Consider the following 27,418-nt stretch of genomic DNA (forward strand, 5'->3'; position numbering starts at 1 on the left):
AGTAATGTGTCTGAAGAAATGGTCACTTGCTGGTCCAAAACCTATGTTCCATCAGAGAAGTAAGGAAAACTACACTTGCTTATGACTGCAGTTTAAATTAATTCATGTAAAAATAAATGATTTTTTTTTTAAACAGTCAAATCTAAAGACTAATTCACCATCTCATTACACAATTCCACAGTATATATCCCAGCCTAGCCCCGGTTAGGTACGTCACATAGTGAATTTTTCTGCAGTTGTACAATATTTTTTATAAAACACCAAATGCCTATTTCATATTTTTAAAAGTATACATTACAAAAGTTTAAAAGAATGTGTAACTAAAAATGGAATATTCAATAAATACAAAACCACATAAGAGTTATGTTCCTAGTCTGGAAAATAACTCGTTTGATCAGGTGTAGGAATTATAAGTCTCGGCCTGACGGCCTCAACATATTCATACGCGGCATCACTCGTTCTTTTCGCCCACTCGGAACAAAACACATATGTAGTTTTGTCAATATATTTATTATCCTTTAATCACAGGCTTGACACGTGTCACGTACACCAACCCAGTGGTAAATTGGAATGCTTTAAAACATATTCGAGTAAAATCCCAACTTTAGCAAAAATTTCAGATTAACTAAAACATCAAAACCACGTCATGTTTTAGTTATTTGCTAGAATATGAATGTTTTAAATATTCCTTTATAAGACTGCGAATCATCCTGCGATTTTCAGGAGTGTACTCCATTCCTGTCTGAACTTTACATACATTTCTCAAGTCCACTACACATTTTCTCATTTTTGAGTAGGTGTTTTTCACGATTACCGTGTTGTCCCAATTATACAGTGTAGCTAGTAAATTGCTGGCTTCAATACTAACAGTTTCTATTTTTATCAATAGGCTCTCGAATGTCAGCACGATATGTTTCACAGTATCAGCTATAGTGTAAATATACCACTTTAGTTACAGCTTTTAGATTGTAACTTATGGTAGTTATACATAGCGAACTCGTGTTCTATAAGGTGTTGGCCACCTTATTTTCGTGGTGGGGTAGGACCCTGATTATATTTCTTTTTTCAAGATAATTAATATCTTTTTTCCAAATAGTATCATGAATATAATATGGTGCTATTTTGCTATAAATCAGAGCAGAATATTTTTCCAACTATTGACAGACAGAAATTGAAACAAAAAGCGTCAGGCCCCTTAACCAGAATATTAATATCGTTGGTCAGTCATATAATTATGGTATATTGTTGTACGTACCGTACAGTACGTTTAGAAATACCGCCGTATACCGGGGTGCAAAAGTCTTCGCGGTACCCAGCTTTCTCTCTCTCTTTCTCTCTCTCTCTCTCTCTCTCTCTCTCTCTCTATATATATATATATATATATATATATATATATATATATATATATATATATATATATATATATATATATATATATATATATATTAAATCATAACATTTCAGAGTTGTAATTTATCATGTACACTATATACTTACTGTTTCTAGCGACGTGAATTTTGTAGTTGTTTTTCTAGCACCTGGTATTAATACTTTCTTCATTAACATGACTTGCAGTCATACCATCGATGATAATGATAATGCACATTTTAAAGTTACAAAAACCATCAGGAATCTAAACTAATATCGGTTTCCATTTATAGTGATTAAACATAAACGTTTTTTAATGACAGGCACTTAATCAGTTGTATCTGTTGTTGTAATAATAATAAATGTTCTGTTAGTGTGCGCTTCTCTAAAAGTTTCTCTCAATTTTTTTCTTCCCCTCTTCTAGAAAGTCTGTTTCAGATATTCGCTTTCAATGTTGCTTAAAGTATTCTGATCCCCTTGTACGTGTGACACTCGGTAACTATCCAGTTAAATTCCTCAAGATTGATCACGTTCTCGCTCATTGCCCTCCTCACCATATCATTAATATTTACACTTACTCAGCTGAAAAATGCTTACATGTTGCTTTTTAGTTCTTTCTGGCAATTCTGTTACGTTCTTTCTCTATCATCAAATCATTTTGAATTTTTGCTGACATTTTCCAGACTAAATATGAATATCATTGTTTGTTGGAAATGTAGGAAAAAAAGATGTTGTAGTGAGTATGTTCTCTCCATTTACACCTACGAAATAGATAGCATGTACGTAGGTTGTAACATATTTATCAGACCTTTGGGTTTGTTCTTATGCACGTTCAAGCGTTTTCTTTGCTTTACATTTCCACATACCCAGCAATATATTCGTTTGAGTCAAAACACTTTGTTTAATCTTGTGAAGCTACAGTTGTATCTTTCTCTTCTTTTAAGGTCTATGCTTTGGCCCTTTTAAAACCTTGTGACACTTTTTCTTGAAATAAATACTTGCGACAGTTCAAGTTGTTTGCAAAATTCACATCTACGTCGACCATTCGTCTATGGTGATGTTAACTTTCCTGATGATTCTCAAACCTTAAGTGTTGTTCCGTTTTTTGTGCCTGGTCTGCTTCGCCTTCCATTTACTTCCAATGAATGCAAAAAAGGATTCAGGAGTACTTTCTGAGTAATCGACACAACATTTCAACCAGCTCTTACAAAAATCAACCTCGTCTTAAAAAGATGTTTAAAGTGGCCGTAGCAAAATTAGATTAGCAGAAGTTAATTGAGAAAGATGTTCACAAATATAAATGCTAGATATTAAAAACATATTTAAAATATAAAATAGAAAAGAAAAACGTAACAGTGTTGTATAATAGTAATGACATCTGCAAACCAGTATGAAGGTGAAACCACAAGAACCGGATGGAGGCATATTTTAAATATTTTATAAGTGGGAAGATGAAATAAACAACACGTAAGTTAATACATGATTAAAAGATCCCAAAATGGTGCAATCTTCAGATTAATTTATGCGGCAAGAGTTAAACGTTTATATATATTAAATCAATGCATTTCCATGATTAAATGTTATATATAATTGTATTTTGAACTTGACCTAATCCAAAATCAAGTTGTTTGTCTAGCTGACCTGTAACTTTAATTTTGGTAAACAATAAATATATAGCTATTATATTCCCTATGAGTGTGTGTTAAATATTAAGATCATTATCAATAAAGGTAAAAAATGTTGTTTGGGTCTGGGTCTAGATTATTGGTATTCCACCATGACAAACCTGTTTTACCTGATGTTTACCATATTCTTTATTATAATTTTAGTAACAGAATTTATCTGTTTACAACTTTAAATTTATTAGATCTTTGAACCTACATCCTAGCTCTTTTTGCTTGCCTTAGTTTTTTTTTAAAAAAATAATCTCATTGCTTGACATATCATTAATTCTTGCCTTAACATCTTGAAGCAGAATTAATCTTATTGTTCTGTTCAGATTTGATTTACGTGGAATTATTTATTCAAATTATTATTCTCGATAATTACATAGTGCTCAATAGTAATAAATGTATACCTTGAATGGACAAAGAGGTGGCCACTCTTGTAGTCACGAGTAATGAGACCAAGTTTGATGACAAATTAACACAATGTAGAGGTAATAAGAACTCTTTCACTAGAAGAAGACATCTCAAAAAAGGAAAAGTAATTTACAAATGAGAAGCTGCTGTCTTTTAAAATATGAATAGGATAGGCTAGACGCGTAATCTTTCGCCACCAATGAATAATCATTTTACATAATAAAATCCGACTGGGGTTGGCTAGACCTAGCGAATGCATTTCTTTCAATACATGACAGTGACCTTGACCTTTAGAAACAAAAACACATGGAACACCTACAACAATGAGAAATAACGTGGTCTTTCTTCTTTCAGTAAGTGCATTGGGAAAGAGATAAGGATTTCGGATCAGTCTTATTAGAAATTTGATTCCTAATACTTGTACCAGTTTCAGATTTGGAAGTACTCACATGATACTTAAATATTTTTCTAGCACAAATCTGCCGAGAAGAAAATATATTTTATAAATCAAACCTTGTGAGTCAAAGAATAGTAATCAGCTGTACTATCTGCTTTCTCAAAAGTTTCAACCTTTTTCTCATTATAGTAGGTTCTGACGTCACCATTGACGCAATTTTTGAACTCTTCAATCAATATCAGTTGTCTGAGGTTATCATAATCTTTGTCATCCTGCTTGGTTGTACACCATCTATTAAATAGTTGCTCTTGTCCCATGCAAACACAGCATAAGTTTGAGTAGTTTCATTTCTACAATTTCGAAACCTTTGTCGATAAGCCTCAGTCACTAACTCGTAACCTTTCAAGATATATTCCTTTATCACATCATACTCACTACTTTGTTCTGAAAAGACTGAAATGCAGACTTCACTTGCATTGCCAGTAAGTACACTTTCTAATAACAAAGTCCAATGCTCTCTCGGCCATTTAAAATTTTCAGCAATTTTCTCAAACATACGAATATATTGATCTTTTTCCTTTTCTTGAAAAGGGGGTAAACAAGCTAATATGAAACTTGAACACTTGTGTATACAGGAGAAATGTGCTGCACTTGCCAGTTCTAATTCCTTAATTTAATTTGCGTTTTGCATTTCGCTATCTTTTATTTGCGTTTTGAATCTGCATTTCCCTCTCTTCTTCCTTTTGCATTTGCATTACACATTTTTGCATTTACATTTGCCTCTCATCCTTTTCGTTTTGCATTTGCATTCGTCTTTCTTCTTCATCTATATGCATCTGAAATTTCATTTGCATTTTTTCATCGTTTTGCACTGCACTGTTCTTTCGTTGGTTTCAATTTCCATTTGCATTACGTCCTAAAATTCATAAATCCTAAAGGTTCCATCAATTTGTAATATTTCACTTATATAGAAAGATAATACGTAATAGCGAAAATTTCAATATCAGGTTTGAATGAATCATTCTTAGTATTTTCGAAATACTCTTTCAGTAAACGGATCGTCTGTTCCACTTCTAGCCAATCAAAAAATTAGGTCACTCGAATCTTTTATAGAACTTATGTCATTGTTGGATCACCTGGTGTTTACTTGTTCGCTGATACATCTCTACCTTAGAACTTTATGAATGGAACGGCTCACGCACTCTGCATGACTCATCTTTAATATACACATACACGCGCAGAGACATGGAGGGTTAGTGTTAGGCTACTGGCATATGCGAGCTCGACGTTTAGACGTTTAAGCGTTACTGCTGGTATAGATTCGATGCCTGCTTGGAACGAATTATAACTCTTTAACTTGTTTCATGATATTGATGTCATTCTGCATAATGTCTTTAATGTGACCATGTATTCATACATTCTGAGTGCGAGCCATAAAAAGTCATTTTGCGGTTACAGTCTTTCCTGTGCGTTACTAGTATATGCTCTTAAACTAAGTAACAGAATGAAACGAAACCAACAAGTTTTGTACAGTTCAGAAATAATTTTATTTCTCTAAGTTACAAACTTAAAATATAAGAAAAACTTACACTTTTTAAATAAATTCCAATAAACCTTAAAGTTATATCACCAGTCCAAAATTATTGAGTGTTCCAAATGAAATCCAATATTCAATGTGCTGATGTACCAAAAGTCATGAATAGGTTGATGTACCAACAGTCTTGATGGATTGCTATCATATAATCTTGAATGAATTCACAATAATCCCAAACTGAAAATTATCCCAAACACGGATTATGGATAGGAATGAATAATTTTGTTTACTACAAATTTATAAAACAACTAAGACAGAATAAAAGGTCCAGGATGCGTGTGAAAAGTTCGTATCCAAAACATCCTAAGTTTGTAAACTAGGAGAGACCTTGAACTTAAATATCAGTAAACAACATATTTATAACTTACAAATATGACAAAGACAAACAGGTAGGACAAACCTCTACCCTCAATGACGGACAAAGGCCAAGCACACAATACATATTAAATAAATCTAACGCATGAAAGACATGATCATGACTTTGACACATGAATCCTTATATTAAGAATTTTCAGAGCAAAACAAAATGGAATTTTACGCTTCATATTTCTTCGAAATTATGAATTCCTATATATAAGATGCTGATCAACTAAGAACGTTATCGCTTTAATGTGGGTAATTACGGTATGAAAATAGCTATCAGTGTAGGTTTTCTTAAACAATTGTTCATAAATTTCAAAGTACAAAATAGATTATTTACATTTTTTGTTTAAAATGATTTAATATAAATTTCGTTAATGGAACTGATGGGGTATATAGCTGTCTATTTATGAATACAGATGTTAGACATGTATGTATGTATGTATGTATGTATGTATGTATGTATGTATGTATGTATGTATGTATGTATGTATGTATGTATGTATGCATGTATGTATGTATGTGCATACAATAAGTCCAAGAGGCCCCTACTATGAGAAAATCAAACACTACTGACGTGAAGCTAGCTTGAGGTCGATGTTTCCTTTATTTCCAAGGACCTTAAGACAACAGTCACTGTCAACTGAAGGGTTCTGAAACTGGCTAATACCACAACTACTTTTCTAGCAATCAAATAACGGAACCCTTATTTCACACTTTCATTATTTTTCTTGCTGATCATTTGTGTGATTTATTAGTCTGCTTTTCTTTGCTGCATAACAGCGTTTTACGCCACACACTAGAACATATTACTGGAACACTTATTACACTTATACTTGCGAATACACAAGACTTCACTATGTTAAGAAATTATGGAGGGTCCATTTTACGAAACAAATCCTTGCTACCATAGGATTCATTCGAGAGGACTGTTCTTCGAACTGGTGCGCGTACTATCGCCGTTCTCGACACTTTAATGTCCTGAGCATTATATCCGAAACACATTCTCGTTTTTTTTGTAGGTGTGAGCTTGGAACATATTAGCATACATTCTACTAGTTCGAGAGTGCAGATATATATATATATATATATATATATATATATATATATATATATATATATATATATATATATATATATATATATATATATTCTTGTTGGCCTGTTTTTATAAATGGAAAAAATTGCATGTTTTTATATGTATGTATGTATGTATGTATGTATGTATGTATGTACATGTTCTTTTATCTTTCTGACACTTTGGTTTCAGATTAATGCAGACGAACATCCTATCGATGGACTACGGATTCTGAACATGGAACAGTTCATAAATGAAGTCGGTCCAGGTTCCCATATAGCACAGAAGAAAAAATTTTTATTAATGAGTTATTACCACCATTCTCTCGTCGTAGAAGTACAGGATATAGGTGTTCAGATTATTCATTATGGACGAGTCAAATGCTCTGGAAAGGTACACGAAACATTCTTGCCATTTGATCAAATGAATTTCGAACTTGGAGTCTATCTCATATGGTCTAATGGGTATCCAGAGTCAGAAGAGGAGAAGAAAGAACCTATCTATCGCGCCCGCTCACGTCTTGGAGAAGAAAAATATATGGCAGCAGCTAATAACTGTGAGCATTTTGTGACTTGGTCGTTGACAGGAAAACCCTTGAGTCACCAAATAGAAGGTAAGCCTTTAAAAAAATGCGCCGCGGATATCTTTGATGCACGTATCAATAAATCAACATTAATAGATGAATCTGGCAAGTTCGTCATGAATTTATTATTGAAGAAAATAACGTCAGGTGCAGCTGAGAAATCAGTCACCGATACAGCGGGGAAAACGGTGGTTGAGATAGCTGGGAACACAGCAGTAGGGAATATAGTAGTTGAAACAGCAGGAAAATCAGCAGCTAAAACAGTGGCGAAAGACGTAACTGAAACTTTGGTAAAAACAACGGCTGATGTAGGTGGAAGTGCGCTTGCTGATACAGCAGGAAAAATGACAATTGGAAGTGCGGGACAAGCATTTAAGGACGTTGCTGGAAAATTAACTGCTGATACAGTTCGAGAAAATGTTGTTGAAAAAGCAGGGGAATTGGTGGCTAAAACTGCAGAGAAAGCAGTTGCAGGGATCGAGACAATCAAATGCACTGGAAAAGCAATTGCTGACTCAGCTGCAAAATTAGCGTCAGGTGCAGCTGAGAAAGCAGTTGCCGATACAGCGGGGAAAACGGTAGTTGAGATAGCTGGGAACGCAGCAGTTGTTGATTCGGCAAGTAAAATAGCAGCTGAATTAGCTGAGAAAAGCGTTGTTGAGTCCACAAAGAAGTCGGTTTTCGACACAGCTAGAAAGTTGGCGATTGAAATAACAATGAAAGAAACAGCTGAAACTGCGCAAAAAGTAGTCATTGAAGAGACAGGTAAAGTGGTAGTAGAGAAGGCGCAAACAGAGGTTATTCAAGCAGTGAGGAATATAGCAGTTGAAACAGCAGGAAAAGCAGCAACTACAACAGCGGGAAATGCAGTTACCAAAACAGCGGAGAGAGCCTTAACCGAAACTTTGATAAAAGTCACGGGTGATGTAGGTGGAAATGCGCTTGCTGATACAGCAGGAAAAATGACAATTGGAAGTGCGGGGCAAGCATTTAAGGACGTTGCTGGAAAATTAACTACTGATACAGTTCGAGAAAATGTTGTTGAAAAAGCAGGGGAATTGGTGGCTAAAACTGCAGAGAAAGCAGTTGCAGGGATCGAGACAATCAAATGCACTGGAAAAGCAATTGCTGACTCAGCTGCAAAATTAGCGTCAGGTGCAGCTGAGAAAGCAGTTGCCGATACAGCGGGGAAAACGGTAGTTGAGATAGCTGGGAACGCAGCAGTTGTTGATTCGGCAAGTAAAAGAGCAGCTGAATTAGCTGAGAAAAGCGTTGTTGAGTTCACAAAGAAGTCGGTTTTCGACACAGCTAGAAAGTTGGCGATTGAAATAACAATGAAAGAAACAGCTGAAACTGCGCAAAAAGTAGTCATTGAAGAGACAGGTAAAGTGGTAGTAGAGAAGGCGCAAACAGAGGTTATTCAAGCAGTGACGAATATAGCAGTTGAAACAGCAGGAAAAGCAGCAACTACAACAGCGGGAAATGCAGTTACCAAAACAGCGGAGAGAGCCTTAACCGAAACTTTGATAAAAGTCACGGGTGATGTAGGTGGAAATGCGCTTGCTGATACAGCAGGAAAAATGACAATTGGAAGTGCGGGACAAGCATTTAAGGACGTTGCTGGAAAATTAACTGCTGATACAGTTCGAGAAAATGTTGTTGAAAAAGCAGGGGAATTGGTGGCTAAAACTGCAGAGAAAGCAGTTGCAGGGATCGAAACTTTGATAAAAGTCACGGGTGATGTAGGTGGAAATGCGCTTGCTGATACAGCAGGAAAAATGACAATTGGAAGTGCGGGACAAGCATTTAAGGACGTTGCTGGAAAATTAACTGCTGATACAGTTCGAGAAAATGTTGTTGAAAAAGCAGGGGAATTGGTGGCTAAAACTGCAGAGAAAGCAGTTGCAGGGATCGAGACAATCAAATGCACTGGAAAAGCAATTGCTGACTCAGCTGCAAAATTAGCGTCAGGTGCAGCTGAGAAAGCAGTTGCCGATACAGCGGGGAAAACGGTAGTTGAGATAGCTGGGAACGCAGCAGTTGTTGATTCGGCAAGTAAAATAGCAGCTGAATTAGCTGAGAAAAGCGTTGTTGAGTCCACAAAGAAGTCGGTTTTCGACACAGCTAGAAAGTTGGCGATTGAAATAACAATGAAAGAAACAGCTGAAACTGCGCAAAAAGTAGTCATTGAAGAGACAGGTAAAGTGGTAGTAGAGAAGGCGCAAACAGAGGTTATTCAAGCAGTGAGGAATATAGCAGTTGAAACAGCAGGAAAAGCAGCAACTACAACAGCGGGAAATGCAGTTACCAAAACAGCGGAGAGAGCCTTAACCGAAACTTTGATAAAAGTCACGGGTGATGTAGGTGGAAATGCGCTTGCTGATACAGCAGGAAAAATGACAATTGGAAGTGCGGGGCAAGCATTTAAGGACGTTGCTGGAAAATTAACTACTGATACAGTTCGAGAAAATGTTGTTGAAAAAGCAGGGGAATTGGTGGCTAAAACTGCAGAGAAAGCAGTTGCAGGGATCGAGACAATCAAATGCACTGGAAAAGCAATTGCTGACTCAGCTGCAAAATTAGCGTCAGGTGCAGCTGAGAAAGCAGTTGCCGATACAGCGGGGAAAACGGTAGTTGAGATAGCTGGGAACGCAGCAGTTGTTGATTCGGCAAGTAAAATAGCAGCTGAATTAGCTGAGAAAAGCGTTGTTGAGTTCACAAAGAAGTCGGTTTTCGACACAGCTAGAAAGTTGGCGATTGAAATAACAATGAAAGAAACAGCTGAAACTGCGCAAAAAGTAGTCATTGAAGAGACAGGTAAAGTGGTAGTAGAGAAGGCGCAAACAGAGGTTATTCAAGCAGTGAGGAATATAGCAGTTGAAACAGCAGGAAAAGCAGCAACTACAACAGCGGGAAATGCAGTTACCAAAACAGCGGAGAGAGCCTTAACCGAAACTTTGATAAAAGTCACGGGTGATGTAGGTGGAAATGCGCTTGCTGATACAGCAGGAAAAATGACAATTGGAAGTGCGGGGCAAGCATTTAAGGACGTTGCTGGAAAATTAACTACTGATACAGTTCGAGAAAATGTTGTTGAAAAAGCAGGGGAATTGGTGGCTAAAACTGCAGAGAAAGCAGTTGCAGGGATCGAGACAATCAAATGCACTGGAAAAGCAATTGCTGACTCAGCTGCAAAATTAGCGTCAGGTGCAGCTGAGAAAGCAGTTGCCGATACAGCGGGGAAAATGGTAGTTGAGATAGCTGGAAACGCAGCAGTTGTTGATTCGGCAAGTAAAATAGCGGCTGAATTAGCTGAGAAAAGCGTTGTTGAGTCCACAAAGAAGTCGGTTTTCGACACAGCTAGAAAGTTGGCGATTGAAATAACAATGAAAGAAACAGCTGAAACTGCGCAAAAAGTAGTCATTGAAGAGACAGGTAAAGTGGTAGTAGAGAAGGCGCAAACAGAGGTTATTCACGCAGTGAGGAATATAGCAGTTGAAACAGCAGGAAAAGCAGCAACTACAACAGCGGGAAATGCAGTTACCAAAACAGCGGAGAGAGCCGTAACCGAAACTTTGATAAAAGTCACGGGTGATGTAGGTGGAAATGCGCTTGCTGATACAGCAGGAAAAATGACAATTGGAAGTGCGGGACAAGCATTTAAGGACGTTGCTGGAAAATTAACTGCTGATACAGTTCGAGAAAATGTTGTTGAAAAAGCAGGGGAATTGGTGGCTAAAACTGCAGAGAAAGCAGTTGCAGGGATCGAGACAATCAAATGCACTGGAAAAGCAATTGCTGACTCAGCTGCAAAATTAGCGTCAGGTGCAGCTGAGAAAGCAGTTGCCGATACAGCGGGGAAAACGGTAGTTGAGATAGCTGGGAACGCAGCAGTTGTTGATTCGGCAAGTAAAATAGCGGCTGAATTAGCTGAGAAAAGCGTTGTTGAGTCCACAAAGAAGTCGGTTTTCGACACAGCTAGAAAGTTGGCGATTGAAATAACAATGAAAGAAACAGCTGAAACTGCACAAAAAGTAGTCATTGAAGAGACAGGTAAAGTGGTAGCAGAGAAGGCGCAAACAGAGGTTATTCAAGCAGTGAGGAATATAGCAGTTGAAACAGCAGGAAAAGCAGCAACTACAACAGCGGGAAATGCAGTTACCAAAACAGCGGAGAGAGCCTTAACCGAAACTTTGATAAAAGTCACGGGTGATGTAGGTGGAAATGCGCTTGCTGATACAGCAGGAAAAATGACAATTGGAAGTGCGGGACAAGCATTTAAGGACGTTGCTGAAAAATTAACTGCTGATACAGTTCGAGAAAATGTTGTTGAAAAAGCAGGGGAATTGGTGGCTAAAACTGCAGAGAAAGCAGTTGCAGGGATCGAGACAATCAAATGCACTGGAAAAGCAATTGCTGACTCAGCTGCAAAATTAGCGTCAGGTGCAGCTGAGAAAGCAGTTGCCGATACAGCGGGGAAAACGGTAGTTGAGATAGCTGGGAACGCATCAGTTGATTCGGCAAGTAAACTAGCGGCTGAATTAGCTGAGAAAAGCGTTGTTGAGTCCACAAAGAAGTCGGTTTTCGACACAGCTAGAAAGTTGGCGATTGAAATAACAATGAAAGAAACAGCTGAAACTGCGCAAAAAGTAGTCATTGAAGAGACAGGTAAAGTGGTAGTAGAGAAGGCGCAAACAGAGGTTATTCAAGCAGTGAGGAATATAGCAGTTGAAACAGCAGGAAAAGCAGCAACTACAACAGCGGGAAATGCAGTTACCAAAACAGCGGAGAGAGCCGTAACCGAAACTTTGATAAAAGTCACGGGTGATGTAGGTGGAAATGCGCTTGCTGATACAGCAGGAAAAATGACAATTGGAAGTGCGGGACAAGCATTTAAGGACGTTGCTGGAAAATTAACTGCTGATACAGTTCGAGAAAATGTTGTTGAAAAAGCAGGGGAATTGGTGGCTAAAACTGCAGAGAAAGCAGTTGCAGGGATCGAGACAATCAAATGCACTGGAAAAGCAATTGCTGACTCAGCTGCAAAATTAGCGTCAGGTGCAGCTGAGAAAGCAGTTGCCGATACAGCGGGGAAAACGGTAGTTGAGATAGCTGGGAACGCAGCAGTTGTTGATTCGGCAAGTAAAATAGCGGCTGAATTAGCTGAGAAAAGCGTTGTTGAGTCCACAAAGAAGTCGGTTTTCGACACAGCTAGAAAGTTGGCGATTGAAATAACAATGAAAGAAACAGCTGAAACTGCACAAAAAGTAGTCATTGAAGAGACAGGTAAAGTGGTAGCAGAGAAGGCGCAAACAGAGGTTATTCAAGCAGTGAGGAATATAGCAGTTGAAACAGCAGGAAAAGCAGCAACTACAACAGCGGGAAATGCAGTTACCAAAACAGCGGAGAGAGCCTTAACCGAAACTTTGATAAAAGTCACGGGTGATGTAGGTGGAAATGCGCTTGCTGATACAGCAGGAAAAATGACAATTGGAAGTGCGGGACAAGCATTTAAGGACGTTGCTGAAAAATTAACTGCTGATACAGTTCGAGAAAATGTTGTTGAAAAAGCAGGGGAATTGGTGGCTAAAACTGCAGAGAAAGCAGTTGCAGGGATCGAGACAATCAAATGCACTGGAAAAGCAATTGCTGACTCAGCTGCAAAATTAGCGTCAGGTGCAGCTGAGAAAGCAGTTGCCGATACAGCGGGAAAATCGGCCGTTGAGATAGCTGGGAACACAGTTGTTGATTCGGCACGTAAAATAGCAGCTGACTTATCTGAAAAAGGTATTGTTGAGTCCACAAAGAAGTCGGTTTGTGACACGACTAGACCGTTGGTGATCGATGCAATGCAAGAAGCAGTTGTAACTGTGCAAAAATCAGCCATTGAAGAGACAGGTAAAGCGGCAGTAGAGAAAGCGGCAAAAGCAGTTGTCGATACGACAGGTAAACTACCTTTTGAATCAATTCGGGAAAGTAGATGTAATATGGTGAATTTTATACTGTTTCTCGTTTCGGCTGTGCTGTACAGTGTTCGTCTTTAAAACTATGTTTTTGACGTTATACTGTTTCTAAAATACTATGAATACCATGGTTCAGAGAGGTGATTCAAAGACAGCTTTTGTCGCGTTTGAGGCTATTTCATTGTGTTTTTGTCGTTTTAAGAGACCATAGAAATGGGTTGAGAGTTGTACTGTCTTTAAAAGATGGCATGCATAGTGTTTCAGATCATCTGGATTTAATATGCCTTTTGGACATACTCTTGATGAATATTGATGTATTTTAAGAATTTGTGGATGAATATGCTTTTGGGATGTGCACTTGATTGTATTGTTACGTCTTAAAAGACTCACGGTAAATATAATTTTAGGACATTACATAAACTTCTTATGCATGAGTATTCGGGATAAGAAAAATAGAAGCAACTAGTATATACACTTCCTTGTTCATGATAGATAAACCAAAGGGTGGATTTAAATACTAATTCGTGTTCTGATGTTTTTATATTGGGATTATGAGGTGCTTCCGGAAAAAGAATAGTTTCCATTTAAACGTCGGCATTTCGTAAGCTATTGATTGAAATGGTAGTTGTCTCGTTCTTCCCGTTCTACGCAGTTTGTACCATCCTACAGACTTGAAAAACAGAAAGCAAGCCGGATATAAGAAACAAAATGCTCGAAAGTTAGTCGCCGGGTGTGGGGGTGGGGTGGGGTGCTAACACTGTCATCTGTCATCTTGTTTTCAAACCAAACGAGAGTTTCTTTATAAACACTGCCTCCATGTTTGCGTGGGACGAATTTACTTTTTCAGACAGCAGGAGTGATATAGTTCATTGTCTTCGATAAGCTCCGAATAATTCCATATATATTTGGGAGTTACATGATATTGAACCATGTACATTAGAGTTACAATACCTGCCATATTTATTTTGTTCAATGTTTTATATGAAAATATTAAAACTAAGACATTGCAAATATAGGATGCAGACGACACAGTTTGTACATTCCATGTATGTGTAGTCCACGAAACCTCGCCCATTTCCTGAAAATGGACTTTTCACGGAATCGGAAAAGGACAACGAACAGGCTGATTGCTTACATTGAAATCTCCGCGTTATAAGTAGGACGCGACCATGATACCCTCTGGTGACAATGAGGCTAGAAATTATAAATCAGTGAATGAAATGACTAAGTTTGTGCATTTTTATATCCTCGTTTTTTAAATAGCACATGAGGGTGTACAAACTGCTGGAGGTGATGACAAGAAGGGATATGCGAATACTATACAAGTAAAAGTGTGTGTTTTTATTTGTATAAATAGTGATTCATTGACTTAACATTTAATCTGGCTAACGCGTTATAATAATAAAACATTATATAAGTTAGGCTATCTGTTAAGTAATAAAAACATTCTCTATGTTTTGAACATTTACTATGTGGTAAACTTTAAAAACAACATGAAGAAGTAGTAAATGGGGCCACCCTACGTACAATGGGAATTAGCATTACAGGGACCCCTGGGCCACTCTACGTACAAGGGAAATTTAACATGGCGAAAAATCGTGGGCCACTCTACGTACAAGGGGAATTGAACATGGTGAAAAATCGTGGGTCACTCTACGTACAAGGGGGAATTTAACATGGGGGAATAGAGTTTGGGTTTGTCTAGGGACAAGGGGAATTGAATATGGGATTTTTTTTTTTTTAAATTTAAATTTAAATTTAAATTTAAATTTAAAAAAAGGGGTAGGCAATGGAAAGGCTATCTCTTTTCGAGAAATATGCGTGGCCCTGAAAAGGGCCTTTGGCTTTCTTCTATTTCCTCCATTTACTCATCCAGCCCCTAATCTTTCCCCAAATTCCTTTTTTCTTCTTCTTTTCATTTTCCGGTATCCAGTCCGGGTGCCCCATGGCTCGGAACTTCTGTTGGATTTTTATCCAGTTATTGTTCAGTCTCTCATATTCTTCTTTTTTCTTTCTATTCTCTTGTTCTTTTCTATCTTTTGCCCACCTGTCCTTAATTTTCTGCACTTCTTCCTCTATTATCTTTTTCATCTTTTCTTCCGCTTTCTTTAGTTGTTCAATGCCCCGTTTCACAAACTTCCACTCTGACCATTTCTCTAGCTCTTCTAAATAGCATCTCACTGCTTTTACCTTGTCCATAGACTCTTTTATAGTCCCTACTCTTACATACTCTGGTTGAATCAATCCTCTCAATCTCTTAACTTCTTCCTCTATCATCTCCTCTATCATCTTCCTCGCTAATTGTAGTTCATTGACATAGTCAAGACTTTTTCTCAACCTCCATTCTCTTTCTATCCTTTCAATAGTATACTCTCCATCCATCATCCAAAAGTAAACATTTCTTAAGTCATTAAACAACGCCGACACTTCCATCTTGTATCTTATTCCGTAGAATGGTTTGAACGACGAATACTGTGGGTTCTTATACGAAAAGCGCGGACGTGAAGGAAAACATCCCCCAAAAACATAAAATTGATCTTACCTAGATCATGACCAAGCAACGCGCGGACGTGAAGGAAAACATCCCCTACTTTCTCATTTCATATAATAAAACCAAAACTATACTCTTCACATACGCTAATAAACAATAAACAAACCCATAATCTACTATTTACACAAACTTACGTGAGCAGTTACAAACACAAACACAAACACACAAAATAAACAATAAAGAAACCCATAATCTACTATTTACACCAACCTACGTTAACAGTTACAAACACAAACACATACACTCTCACTATTAATAAAGAGTTAGTGTTTATATTCACACTACTCTACATACACACATTGGCAAATCGATCGTTATTTCTTTTCTAGAGTATTGGGTAGCCCTGAAAAGGGCTGTTTTTTTGGAACTTCATGGACACCTGGTTAATGGTGGCACCTTCCAGGCCTGGCGCCGCATACACATCTTGTCCCCCAGTTACTTTTTACCTTTTTGGGGGAGAGAGCAGAGGCAGGATATGTGGCTTCAGAATCCCAATTGTCGGTTTCTGGGATTCTGAAATTTTTTCTTCTCTCCTTTTCCTCCTCCTCCTCTTCTTTGTTTCTTCTCTCCTCCTTTTTGTATCTTCTTTCTTCTTCTTCTTCTTCTTTATATCTTCTCTCCTCCTCTTCTTTATTTCTTCTTTCCTCCTCCTCTCTTATCCTTCCCTCCTCCACAATGGCTTCCGCGGCCAGTTCATTTAATATGCGCCTGGCATATTCCAGATGCACATGAAGTTCCAACAGTTTCGTCAGTCTCGTGTTCATTTTTGGTGTTGATCAATCAACAAGGGTAGTTGGACTCCCGAACGAGTTTCAATTTATAGTGAAAGCGCGGACGTGAAGGAAAACATCCCCCTAAAAACATATGATTGATCTTACCTACATTATGACCAAAATCAACAACGCGCAGACCTAAAAGAAACACTCACTCACTTTTTATGCTACCCATCACTATTTTAAATTTTTTTATAAATCACTTCAATAGACTATCCACATACGCAAAGCAATCCAATCTAACCCCAAATATACACCTCAAACACCAAAAAAACATTATTTTAATCTACTATTCACACCAACTTACTTTAGCACTTACAAACACAAACACACAAACACATACCCTCACATTTTTAAAAAAAGAGTTAGTGTTTATATTCACACTACTCTACCTACACACATTGGCAAATTAATAGTTATTTCTTTTCTAGAGTATTGGGTAGCCCTGAAAAGGGCTGTTTTTTTTTTTGTTTGCTATGACATTCTTTTTTTAGTTTCTAAGAATGCGATGTCCTCTGAGGATAGACTTTCTGGCGATAGGTCTGCTTCTTCGGAAAGAGAAGAAGAACTCTTTGGTGTCGATACGACAATCGACAAAGCCTCTGTCAGCTTCAGGTTGCTGCTGCTGTTGTTGTTGTTGCTGTTGTTGCTGCTGTTGCTGCTGTCTCTGAAGTCTGTACTTCTCTGTCCATTCTTCTTTCTCCCTGTTCATTTCTTCTCTGAAGAGCTCTTCTCTCAGGTCTTCAGTGACTTTTAACATTCTCACATTCTCTATTTCTTCTGGCTTCGGTATCAGACTGTGTCTGACCCTATGCAAATTCACGTAGGCTTCGTTGAGCTTAGCTAGTTTGGAACACATCTTCTTAGGAGGATGAGTCGACAATGGATGGTTAGACTGGAAACAACCCCGGTTCTTAAAGTCAAAGCGCGGACGTGAAGGAAAACATCCCCCACACGGTTTTCGAGTCGCAATGTACAGTGAGTGTTATGAGAGGGATAGTAAGAAATGAAAGAGCATCAATCCAACATTCTTATAGCTAAACAAAAGACAAAGGCATTTTTTTCAAAACACAACATTTTTTATTCAAAAATCACTTAACACTAACCAACAACAACTCTAACATTTTTAACAATAATCCAACAATATAACATCAAACAATTTTTTCAAATCACCAACATTTTTTTTCTCAATTGACAATCTACTTTAAACAGGGCTGACAACGTTGTGAATGAAATTGTGATTTCCACTGTTGGAAATCATTAGGCCATTGATGGACACTACGTTTCCTAGCTTGAGACAAAAGATAAGCATAATGGTAACAAAACCATCGATCTACTTTCACATCATTTCTTGAAGAAGAACGAGGATCAAAATGAGTCACTAAATGTTCTAAGGAATAGCCCAGGCTTCGATGATGCAGAAAATACACGCAATATTGTCCACACACCAAGGAATCTGTGCCTTGTAATTTCACATTATTGAATCGGGTGGTCTGAGCATTTCTTCTCATAAAGTCGATGATATCGTCTTCCAAAGGGGGCAATCCGTACGAATCGAAATATTCCACACATCCTTCTTGAGGAAAGTAGACGGCTACCCAGTGGGTTCCTGGGAGATGACTTTCGTCCGTGTTGATCACGTAAGCTTGATGGTCTTGAGGTTTGCGATGAGGGAGTTCATCTTTAGCACAGACGACAGGTTTCCAAGAAGCCGTATACGAACTGTGGTTCAAAAGGTAATAAAGTTCCCAGGTATCCATTGATTTGTGTGTGTGTGTTTTCTTCTTCTTCACAGGTAATAATAAGTCGTCAATTCGATCCTGACTTTTTGCTTGAAAATGTCTGACGAATAAACGGTTATTCGTTCTGTTTCCTCACTCTGATTCAGGAGAGTTTCGATACGATGGATCTCTTGAGTGGTTAATGGTGGACAAGAATGTTCACGCAAGTCTTTATACCACTGGTGCAACACGTCTTTGTTCGAGATGAGACTCCAAGCTTCGTCCAGATATTCGTCCAATTTTTCTTCTTGACTTAACATCAGGCATTTATCGTGTTGAATTTGACTGGGATGATCGTTTTGACATCCATAACAATTTTTCTTGATCAATTCCGTCATTTTTTCGACCAAGTGTTTGGCAAAGCAGGAGACTAAATGGGCTTCTTGTTCTGGCCATCTCGACTTCATCATGATCACTTCTTCTTCCACAGTCTCCTCACATTTCATGTCCAAAGTTTCTCCACTAGGTAAAGAGGGACAACAGTCTTCCATGGTTTCTAGTAATCTAGGATGACTTCTCTCAAACTGTTGATTTCTATGGTATTATCGAATTCTGCATACAGGATGACGTTCACCGTTTCATCAGGGTCTCGGTCTTTAAACTGAATTTCCACACGAATCTGGCCGGATTTTATAGGGTGGAAATGTCCCTCGTCGCTGCCTTGGTCTGGAGTGAAATCAAAAGCCCACAAAGCGTAGCCTCCTGCATAATCCTCGTACGTAATACCGTGACTGATATTGGTTCCTAACTGTCCGGTGGCTTCGTACAAGGACAAGTACGATCTCAAGTAATTCTTCTTGGTAAAGTCAGGTTCGAAAGGTGGGGTACACAGGGTTTTGCCATCGCGACTGACTTCGATTTTGGACACGCCAAAGTGTTGAAAGTAGAAAGGATTTTTTTTCGGCAGCTCCGTTGAAGGCTGTATTCTCGACGATACCAACGATCAAACGTTTGGGTAACTGTCCTTGGAACAGATTATCTTCGATCATGGATCGCTGTCCCTTGGGAATGGTGAAGGTTTTCACTTCCACGCGTCGTATGGGATACTTGGCGGTCGTTCTGCTCAACGTCTGATTGATGTCGTTTCCCACTTTAGGTAACACTTCCACACGGCGTACGTAGAGTCTGGCTTCTAGGATTTTGGTTTTGTAACCGTCACTATCAGCCATCAAATGGAAAGCGGCACTGCTACGATTCAGTCTCAGACGGACATCCACCCCGTTCAGCAAATACTTTTCTTGCAACCACATGTCCAAATGCAATCGATCCATCAGTTCTAAACTTGTGTTGACTCCCGTGATTCTCTTTCTTCGTTCTACAAATCCGTCATTGTTGTCTTTCTTTTCATCAGTTTCCAAATTTTCAAACTTGGTAGGTTCGTCAGCTTCCCATAGCACACAGGCATTGAGATGAGTGTTCTTGGCATCTATTCCGTACGTCAAGAGATTTTCCAGGTAGGCACGATAAGGGTAAGTATCCATGCTGCTACTGACCAGTTTGTTATTCAAGTACAAGTCCACTCTACTGAACAAGGAATGCATGAAATTGTTGACGGGAGCTACTGCTTCATCGTCTATAGGACCTCCAGTCTTATCTAGAATTTTGACTTTCAGGTACAAGTAACTGCTATTCAGATCGATGTAATCTTCGGGCTCTCCTTTGATTTCAAACTCGATGGGAGCGGAATCAGCCAATGAGGAGACGGGATGAAATTCCACCCATTGGGATTCTTGCATGGTCATCATGGTGGGGGGCATGGCAAACAGATCCAGTTCCGTCTTGGAACAAGCGCAAGACTCTCGGTGCATCACTTTTTTGTTCTTTCTCAATAATCGAAAACGTCTAAGTCTCGAACGGTTCTTCTTTTCTTGGCCTTTCTCGCTTGAAGTCTGGTGAAAGGGTGTTTTCTTCGTCGTCTCTTTCTGCCTTGTCCTTGCTGAATGCCTGACTCGGTAGCGTGCAGGGCATTTATAGGTGTGTCTTGTCGGCCCAAAATGTCTTTGCCCGTTTGTAGCAAGACATTTTTGCCTGCCCTCATGAAGGCTTCTTTAGGGTTTTGTTTGTCGACGATGACATTTTGGAGAAATTCTTTGCCTTGCGTCAGTGCCGCATCTTTCAAGGCGTGCAATCCGCGTGTCACCATCGGTTTCAACACCGGGGCCACCGAACGAAAGGCCGATTTTAACATATCTCCTAAGCCGTGTCCTCGCTGTCGAGCAACCCCTCGGTACACTGGATACATGACTTACGAGTCGTGAGAGAACCGTTTTCGAAAATGGAGTTTCACCGTGACTTTTCCTTTGGTGAATGGAATATTTTGTCCCAGATCTCCTTTTATAGCAATGTTGACCGTGTCCAAATACGACTTGCTGACAGGCAAATAGTGAGGATGGACAAATTCGCGGTGAACGTGGTAAGTGTTTCCACCTTCCTGGTCACTGGTCGTGGTACTATCCACTTTGAAAGGAATGACACGCAGTAACGGTACGGAGGTGTGTCCCACCACGTTGTACTCCACCACATCGGAGTACACAAACATCAAATTCAGTCCTTGGTTCAGTTCTACAGGGAATCGAAAAAACTTGTAAAATTCCATATTGCTGTTGATCTTTGGTTTAAAATTTGGAGCCATTTTTGTGTCTCCACCTAAAATATCAAATAAGTCACGATTAAAACTGATGGACATCGTTTGGGTATCCGGAAATTTCATCAGTAAGCGACGAGCCACTTTATGGTACTCCAGGGTGACACTTTTTTTGATTCTGTTCAGGGCTTTGCCAAAGGCTAACTCGAACCTGGAAGCAATGGTGTCCACCAAATGTTGGCCACTAAAATAAAACCCTGCCGAAATTTTCAAGGTGTAGATATTGAAGGGTGAATTGTTGGATGGTTTTGTGTCCCCTGAAAACCCGATGTCATTCATGGCTTCTTGTAATTGTTGGTTCAGGATTTCGACCTCAAAAGTGTTTTGTTTTTCGGTGATCTTTTGGATTTGTGTAGGGTGAATCATTTCTACCAAAGCCACTTCCCAATGGGCTTCGTGATCTAAGGGGATGCCCTGAGGTAATTTGGCCGTGTAACAGCACAACGTGTTGTGGGGAAACACCTCCATGGAACTGTCACTGGGTAAGGTTAAGTAAAATTGGTTTTGGTGACTCATAATTCCAGAGTTCTGTGGCTGTCCGAGTGGTTACTGGACGTCAGAGGCGTGTCTCCGTCTAAAATGGGGTTCTGATTGTGGTTGAAGTGGTGACTGACACTGGCACTGGACACAAGGTTCCCGGGGTTACCGTTCGAGGAGAATTTCAGGGAGGGATTAGGAAGCAGGTAACCGATGCAACTGCTCAATAAAATGGTCCACAATTGTTTGTCTCCTTGTTGCAAACTCAAATTGGCAATGGCTGCCCCGATGACACAATACACCACGAAGATTTGGCAGAAAAAGACGATTTGCGTTTTAGGCACACGTTCTCCACACTACACCCACAAGGGTTGTTTTTGTAAATCTTGCACAGAAGAACTAGGTGAAGAAGGAGTGGTCGACGTAGCTGCGTCTGCTGTGTGAAAGGGCATGATGGTCACTTCTTTTTATAGTCGATGACTTGCGAAGCGTCGATCCAAGAATCAAAACTGGGCGGATATCCTTTCCAACGTACTTTCACTTCTTTGACACGTCGTTTGCCCACTTTACGGGATCTGCGTTCGAGAATGCTTTCGATGTCGTACACGTCGTCTTCTTTTTTGGTGACACGTTGTAACTCGGGCAAATAAAACGTTCCTTTGAGCACTTCTCCGTTCATGTCTTCCAATTTATAGACGGCAGGATGACGGCCATGCACTCGTCCAGTGACACGAAACAATTCGGTCGTCCAGTTAGGTAAGTAACCTTTGTCGAAAGTGCGTTTGGTTTTGCCAATGCGCACCCAATCTCCTACGGCCAACATTCCACTTTTCTCGGGGACAGCCCTCGTCGGGGACGTACCAAACAGACGCTCAAACACCAGCACTTCGTTGTCGGGAGTCACGTCTTGCGGGGCACGTCCGATGCTTCGATGGTAAGATTGGTTGTACGCTTGCACCAGGTGTGGTAAGATGTCGATGTACTTCAGAGTGTGGTGATGCGTAAAATATTTCCACATGCGTTCTTTCAAAGTGCGTTGAAAACGTTCCACGATGCTGGCTTTGGTTTCGGGATTCTCGGTGGTAAAAAAATGAATGTCACGTTTCTTTAATTCTTTTTGGAAAGCTTGGTTCAGAAATTCGGTGCCTTTGTCCGTTTGCCATCGAAGAGGGTGACGACCGCTTTGTTTCAACACCCGTTGCAGGGCTCGCACTAACTCGCTGCTCGATTTGGAAGTCAAGGGCACGACCCAGGCAAATTTGGAAAAGACGTCGATGAGACAAAACAAATATTTGTAGCCACGATTGTAGCTGGCCAAATGAGAGACATCGGCTAAATCGGCTTGCCATTGATGATCGATGCCTTCCACTCGGGTGCGACTTCTGGCAAACTTGCGTCGAATGGGTTTGTGTAAAGTGTAGGTAGCTTGTTCTTGTAACCATCGTTGCACTTGAGGTAAACGGAGACTTTTCAGTCGAGTTTTGGCAGCACGATACAATTTTTGAACTCCTGCGTAACCTGCAGGATGGGAGGGATCGTAGTAAATGCTGGCTAAGACTTTTTCCATTTTTTTGTGTTGGTTGGTGTGTTAATAAGACACCCACTCTTGGAGGATGTTACTCTTTTTCTCTTGGGGTACTTTCTTGGATTGCAATGCTTTGCGTGTGCGGCCGGCAATAGGTGTCGAAGAGGAGGATGTCTGAGCGGGGGATATCGGTTCCTGTTTCACTTCTGTCTTCACTTTCTTTTTCTCTTGTGATGAAGAAGGGGTGGCCATCATCTTTTTTAATCCATCCAATTCTGAAGGTAGGTGGTGTTGTTAACTTGCGTACTTTTTCTGGTGGAGTTTGAAACCCTTCTTCTTCTTCTCCTTTTTCTGTCTTGGTCACGGGTAGTGGTGGTACTGGTACTGGTACTGGCACTGGTACTGGTGATGGTGCTGGACTTTTCATCAAGGTCTTAAAATCTTTCAGAGTGGGTAGAGCTGTTTCGTCTAAAGCTTTCTGGTGAAAGAGTTTCAGTCGTTGCAAGAGTTGACCGTACTTTTGCGATTTTTCTGTTTCGGACAAATCTTGGCGATCCATCAAGGACTGCAATTCGTGTTGTAACTGGGACATCTCGCTCAAATTGGGATTGGGAGGTAAATGCGGGGTGCGTTGTTCTTGCCACCGATGGTATTCCATCCATCGTTTGTAAGGCACTAAAGCTAGTTTTCGTCCTTCCATGGGGTTGTCAGGGGTCGATTCTGAGATCTTGGGACTTCCGAGGGCCTTTTTGTCTTGCTCCCACCAGTCCTCCCAACATGGTTCCCAAGACTCCTTTCAGTATGGGGCCTAACAAGAGAGGCAAAATGCCTCCACGTTGGACCAACATCTTCTTTTTTTGACGAATGGGAATTTTCTTTTGAACCATTTGGCGAAGAACGTGACGATGTTTGCCTAAGCATTGTTTCTGGTGTTTGGACAAAGGGTTCGTGCCTTTCAAAACGTTCAAACAACATTCGCACACGGTATCGATGACCTCTTTGGAGGATGTTTGAATGAGTTTTTTTCGTAGGGGTGGAGAAGCTTTGGACAGGATAGAGAACATGTCCCCATGTTTGGTTAAACGTGGTGGCAGTCCTTTCCTTTTCTTTCCTTGGGGTTTTCTGGAGGGTGACATCTTTGAGTCTTCAGGAGCACCAAAAAACCACTGATACCCTACTCGGTCACAGGCCTTTTTTATACTGGAACGCGTCGCCACTGATTGTCTTTACGTCGTATCAGTTTGAGGACAGGCATGACACGTCGTGCAGGGGTACGCAACGGACTAAATCGAGCCAGTTCTTGCTTGGACAAATCCAGTAAACTTTATAACATGCCCGATCTTTCATGGACTTTGATTTTGGGAGAAGGTACTTTGTGAGCAGCAGCCACTGCCGCTAAATTGGAGGGTCCTGCCACTGGGGAAGTTCTTTTGGGGGTCATCAACGGAGAAGTTCTTGGTGTGATCAACGTCTCCAAGTACTCTTCAGTTCCTGGTGTCATCAACGGCGAAGTGGACAAACGTGAGGATGCCGGAGACGCAGTCACTGCCGTGGCAGATCGTGGTTTGCGAGTGTAAGGTTGCGTCCTGGCCGAAGTGCCTCTCTTGCGACTAGTTTTCTTCTGTGGACTTTTCTTTTTCTGGGGACTTTTTCTCTGTTTCTTTTTCTGGGGGCTTCTTTTCTTTTTCCGGGGTGGTGGTGTCTGGTCAGAGGAGGGTCCTGCCACTGGAGAAGTTCTCCTTGGGGACCTGGTCTTTTTCTTCTTGGGGCTTCGTTGGACTTTTGTCTTGGGGATAACTTTGGGGGCATTAGGATCCCATCTTAAGAGAGAGCGAATGATGACCCCTCCTAGAGTACCGCTCCCTCCAGGTTTCAAAATGATTTGTTTTTTGGTTTGAGTGTCGATGCGGGGATCGGCCAGTTGGACCAAAGCGACTTTGTTTCGATCGAAAAAGCGTTTGGTTTGATGAGGAATCTGAATGATTCGTTGGAGTAATTGACGTGCCGTCACCGTGAACCATCGTAAGACTTCTTTGAGACTAGCTTCTAAGACACGAGCTCGTGTTTGTGGATTTTTTTCTCGACTGATGCCATACAAGGCACGAATCAATTTGACGGGAAGATGCGACTGAAGGGACGTCATGTTCACACTGTGTGAGACAGACGAGAAAGGGTCTGAGGTTTTTATAGATTTTTTGATGGGGAGTGAAATGAAGTCGAGGACGGAGACGTGTACAGGACAGGCCCTCCGTCTTGGCACCAGTGGTGAAACAAGTATGTACGAAATCGCAAATCCTCGGGGGTGGTAGGTTTCAAATCGACGAGTAAATAGGCGTGTGGCGTTTGAGTGGCATCGTCGTACGCCTGAGTCAGCCAAGGCGTTCGTAACTGTTTGGCTAAGACTTGCACTTGCGATTTATCTCGTGGGCTTTTAAACAAGACCACGTAATGCGCATTGAGACTGATGGTGCGATGGGCTTTACTTTGTTGAAACAAATTTTGGGTGATGTAAACGACACTGGCATTACGGTGATGCCCTTTGCGCGTGAACCACAGTTTAATTTCTTCTTCGTCTTCTCCTAACATGTCGTCGAAAATGACCAAATGGGTTTGACGGGAGTCAGAGACGATGCCGTCGTCTTCTTTAGGAATGCCTTCCACAAACACGATGGAATCGCCTTGACTTTCTCGCAAGAGGTTGTACGCCGATTGCCACTCTTTGTAACACCACACGATCCGTTGAGGTGGCCGATCGATCAAATGATGTTTATGTTCGATCAAACGTTTGACGAATTCGGTTTTGCCTGAACCGCTAGGTCCAGCAATGAGCATGTTAGAGGGATGGCGAAGATACAAAGCCTCCCAACTGGCACGATCTAAGTGTTCGTCGATGACTTTGACAGTAGAGGAAGAGGGAGCAGAGACAGCAGAGGTAGCCATAGTGTGAGAAATGTCACTTGTGACACGAAAACAGACAAGACAAGAGTTTATATACTTTTTTCAGAACTCGTTTATTCAATGTTTTTTTTCAAACATGAATACGAAAGACAAAAATACATAAAAGCCAAAGGCTTAAGTACAAGACTAAAAGGCACATGATAACCATGAACGTGGAATAAAAACAAGTGTCTGTACAACAACCACATGTTTTGGGTAAAGTTCTAACCAGTTCTATAGTAGGGGGTAAGGTCGCACAAGTGTCCTCCCGAAAGGGTCTTTCAGGCCTGTCCACGACAGTCCCGTCCTGGGTGACGGGTTCTTCTGGCACCGTCACTAACACGGGTTGAAAAGTAACTTTTTTCCTTGAATAACTCTCGTGCATACTGGGCAACCTCTTGGGTCCAAGCCAAACCAATCTGGTTTCTTCTTCGTCAACGACATGGTAAGTTACTTCAATGAACAATGAACTATCGATCTTGCCTAGGGTTCCATTTTATATACAGACCAATACCGACGTGACCGTACGGCAACGTAAAGTGATTGGGAAGACGCACTCGCTTCTGGTATACAATTTGATAGACTTTTTCCAAGGGTGGACTGACGATGTGGTGAGTGGGTAAACGTACAATTTTGTTCGGTTGATAGGTGGTCACTTTAAAGTTTCCATCCTCTCCCGATTCCAAGGCTTCTTTCAATACCCCAAAGTTGACCACTCGACTGGTACGATGATTCAGAGTCAGTCCTTTCACTTTGCACGTCGTGTGCACTTCTCCTTGTTTGTCCCGGTATTCGTAGCCGTAATTTTTGGGGCCACCACTGACGAAACTTAGAATCTTGTCGTCGGGATGCTCGTCTGTCCAGGCTCCTAAACGGTCTCCTTCGATGTCAGGGTGATGTTGAATCGGGTGATGGATGTAAATGCAACTGTCCGTGTCAAAGTACAGGACGCTTTCTCCTAACAGTTCTAAAGCTTCGTACAATTTTAAGCGAGCATGAGCTGTCACGTAAGCCGCAATGATGACATTTCCAAAAGGGTCGTCTTGTACAAAGTCCAGATCTTCTTCGTAATTGACCAAGATCAAATCCTCTCGAACGACGTCCACGTGTTTCATGTATTTGGTTTTGTCGTGAATCATTTGGAAGTAGCGGGAAGGTTCTGTCAAATATTCCGTCTTGGGTAAACACGGGCGTTGTGCCATTTTACCCCACAAGCAATTTAACATCACTTTGGCAAACGATCGCCTGCCTTCGTTTTTCTCTATGTGGTCTAAAGAGATGCCTTCTTGTTCATAGTATTTCTCTT

General features: G+C 40.4%; 1 protein-coding gene across 1 annotated transcript in view; it reads left to right on the forward strand.

Annotated features, from left to right (window-relative positions):
- LOC149803645 (uncharacterized) overlaps positions 1-27,418 on the forward strand; it is a 70,408-nt gene that overhangs the window by 34,661 nt on the left and 8,329 nt on the right. The window contains exon 2 of the mRNA XM_089953390.1: positions 7,071-13,407. Within this exon, the coding sequence (XP_089809516.1) occupies positions 7,071-13,407 (6,337 nt within the window). The remainder of the gene's footprint in view (positions 1-7,070; positions 13,408-27,418) is intronic.

Source organism: Sinohyriopsis cumingii, chromosome 3, assembly GCF_028554795.1.
Source record: "Sinohyriopsis cumingii isolate HCF-2022 chromosome 3, ASM2855479v2, whole genome shotgun sequence".
Classification (NCBI taxonomy): domain Eukaryota; kingdom Metazoa; phylum Mollusca; class Bivalvia; order Unionida; family Unionidae; genus Sinohyriopsis; species Sinohyriopsis cumingii.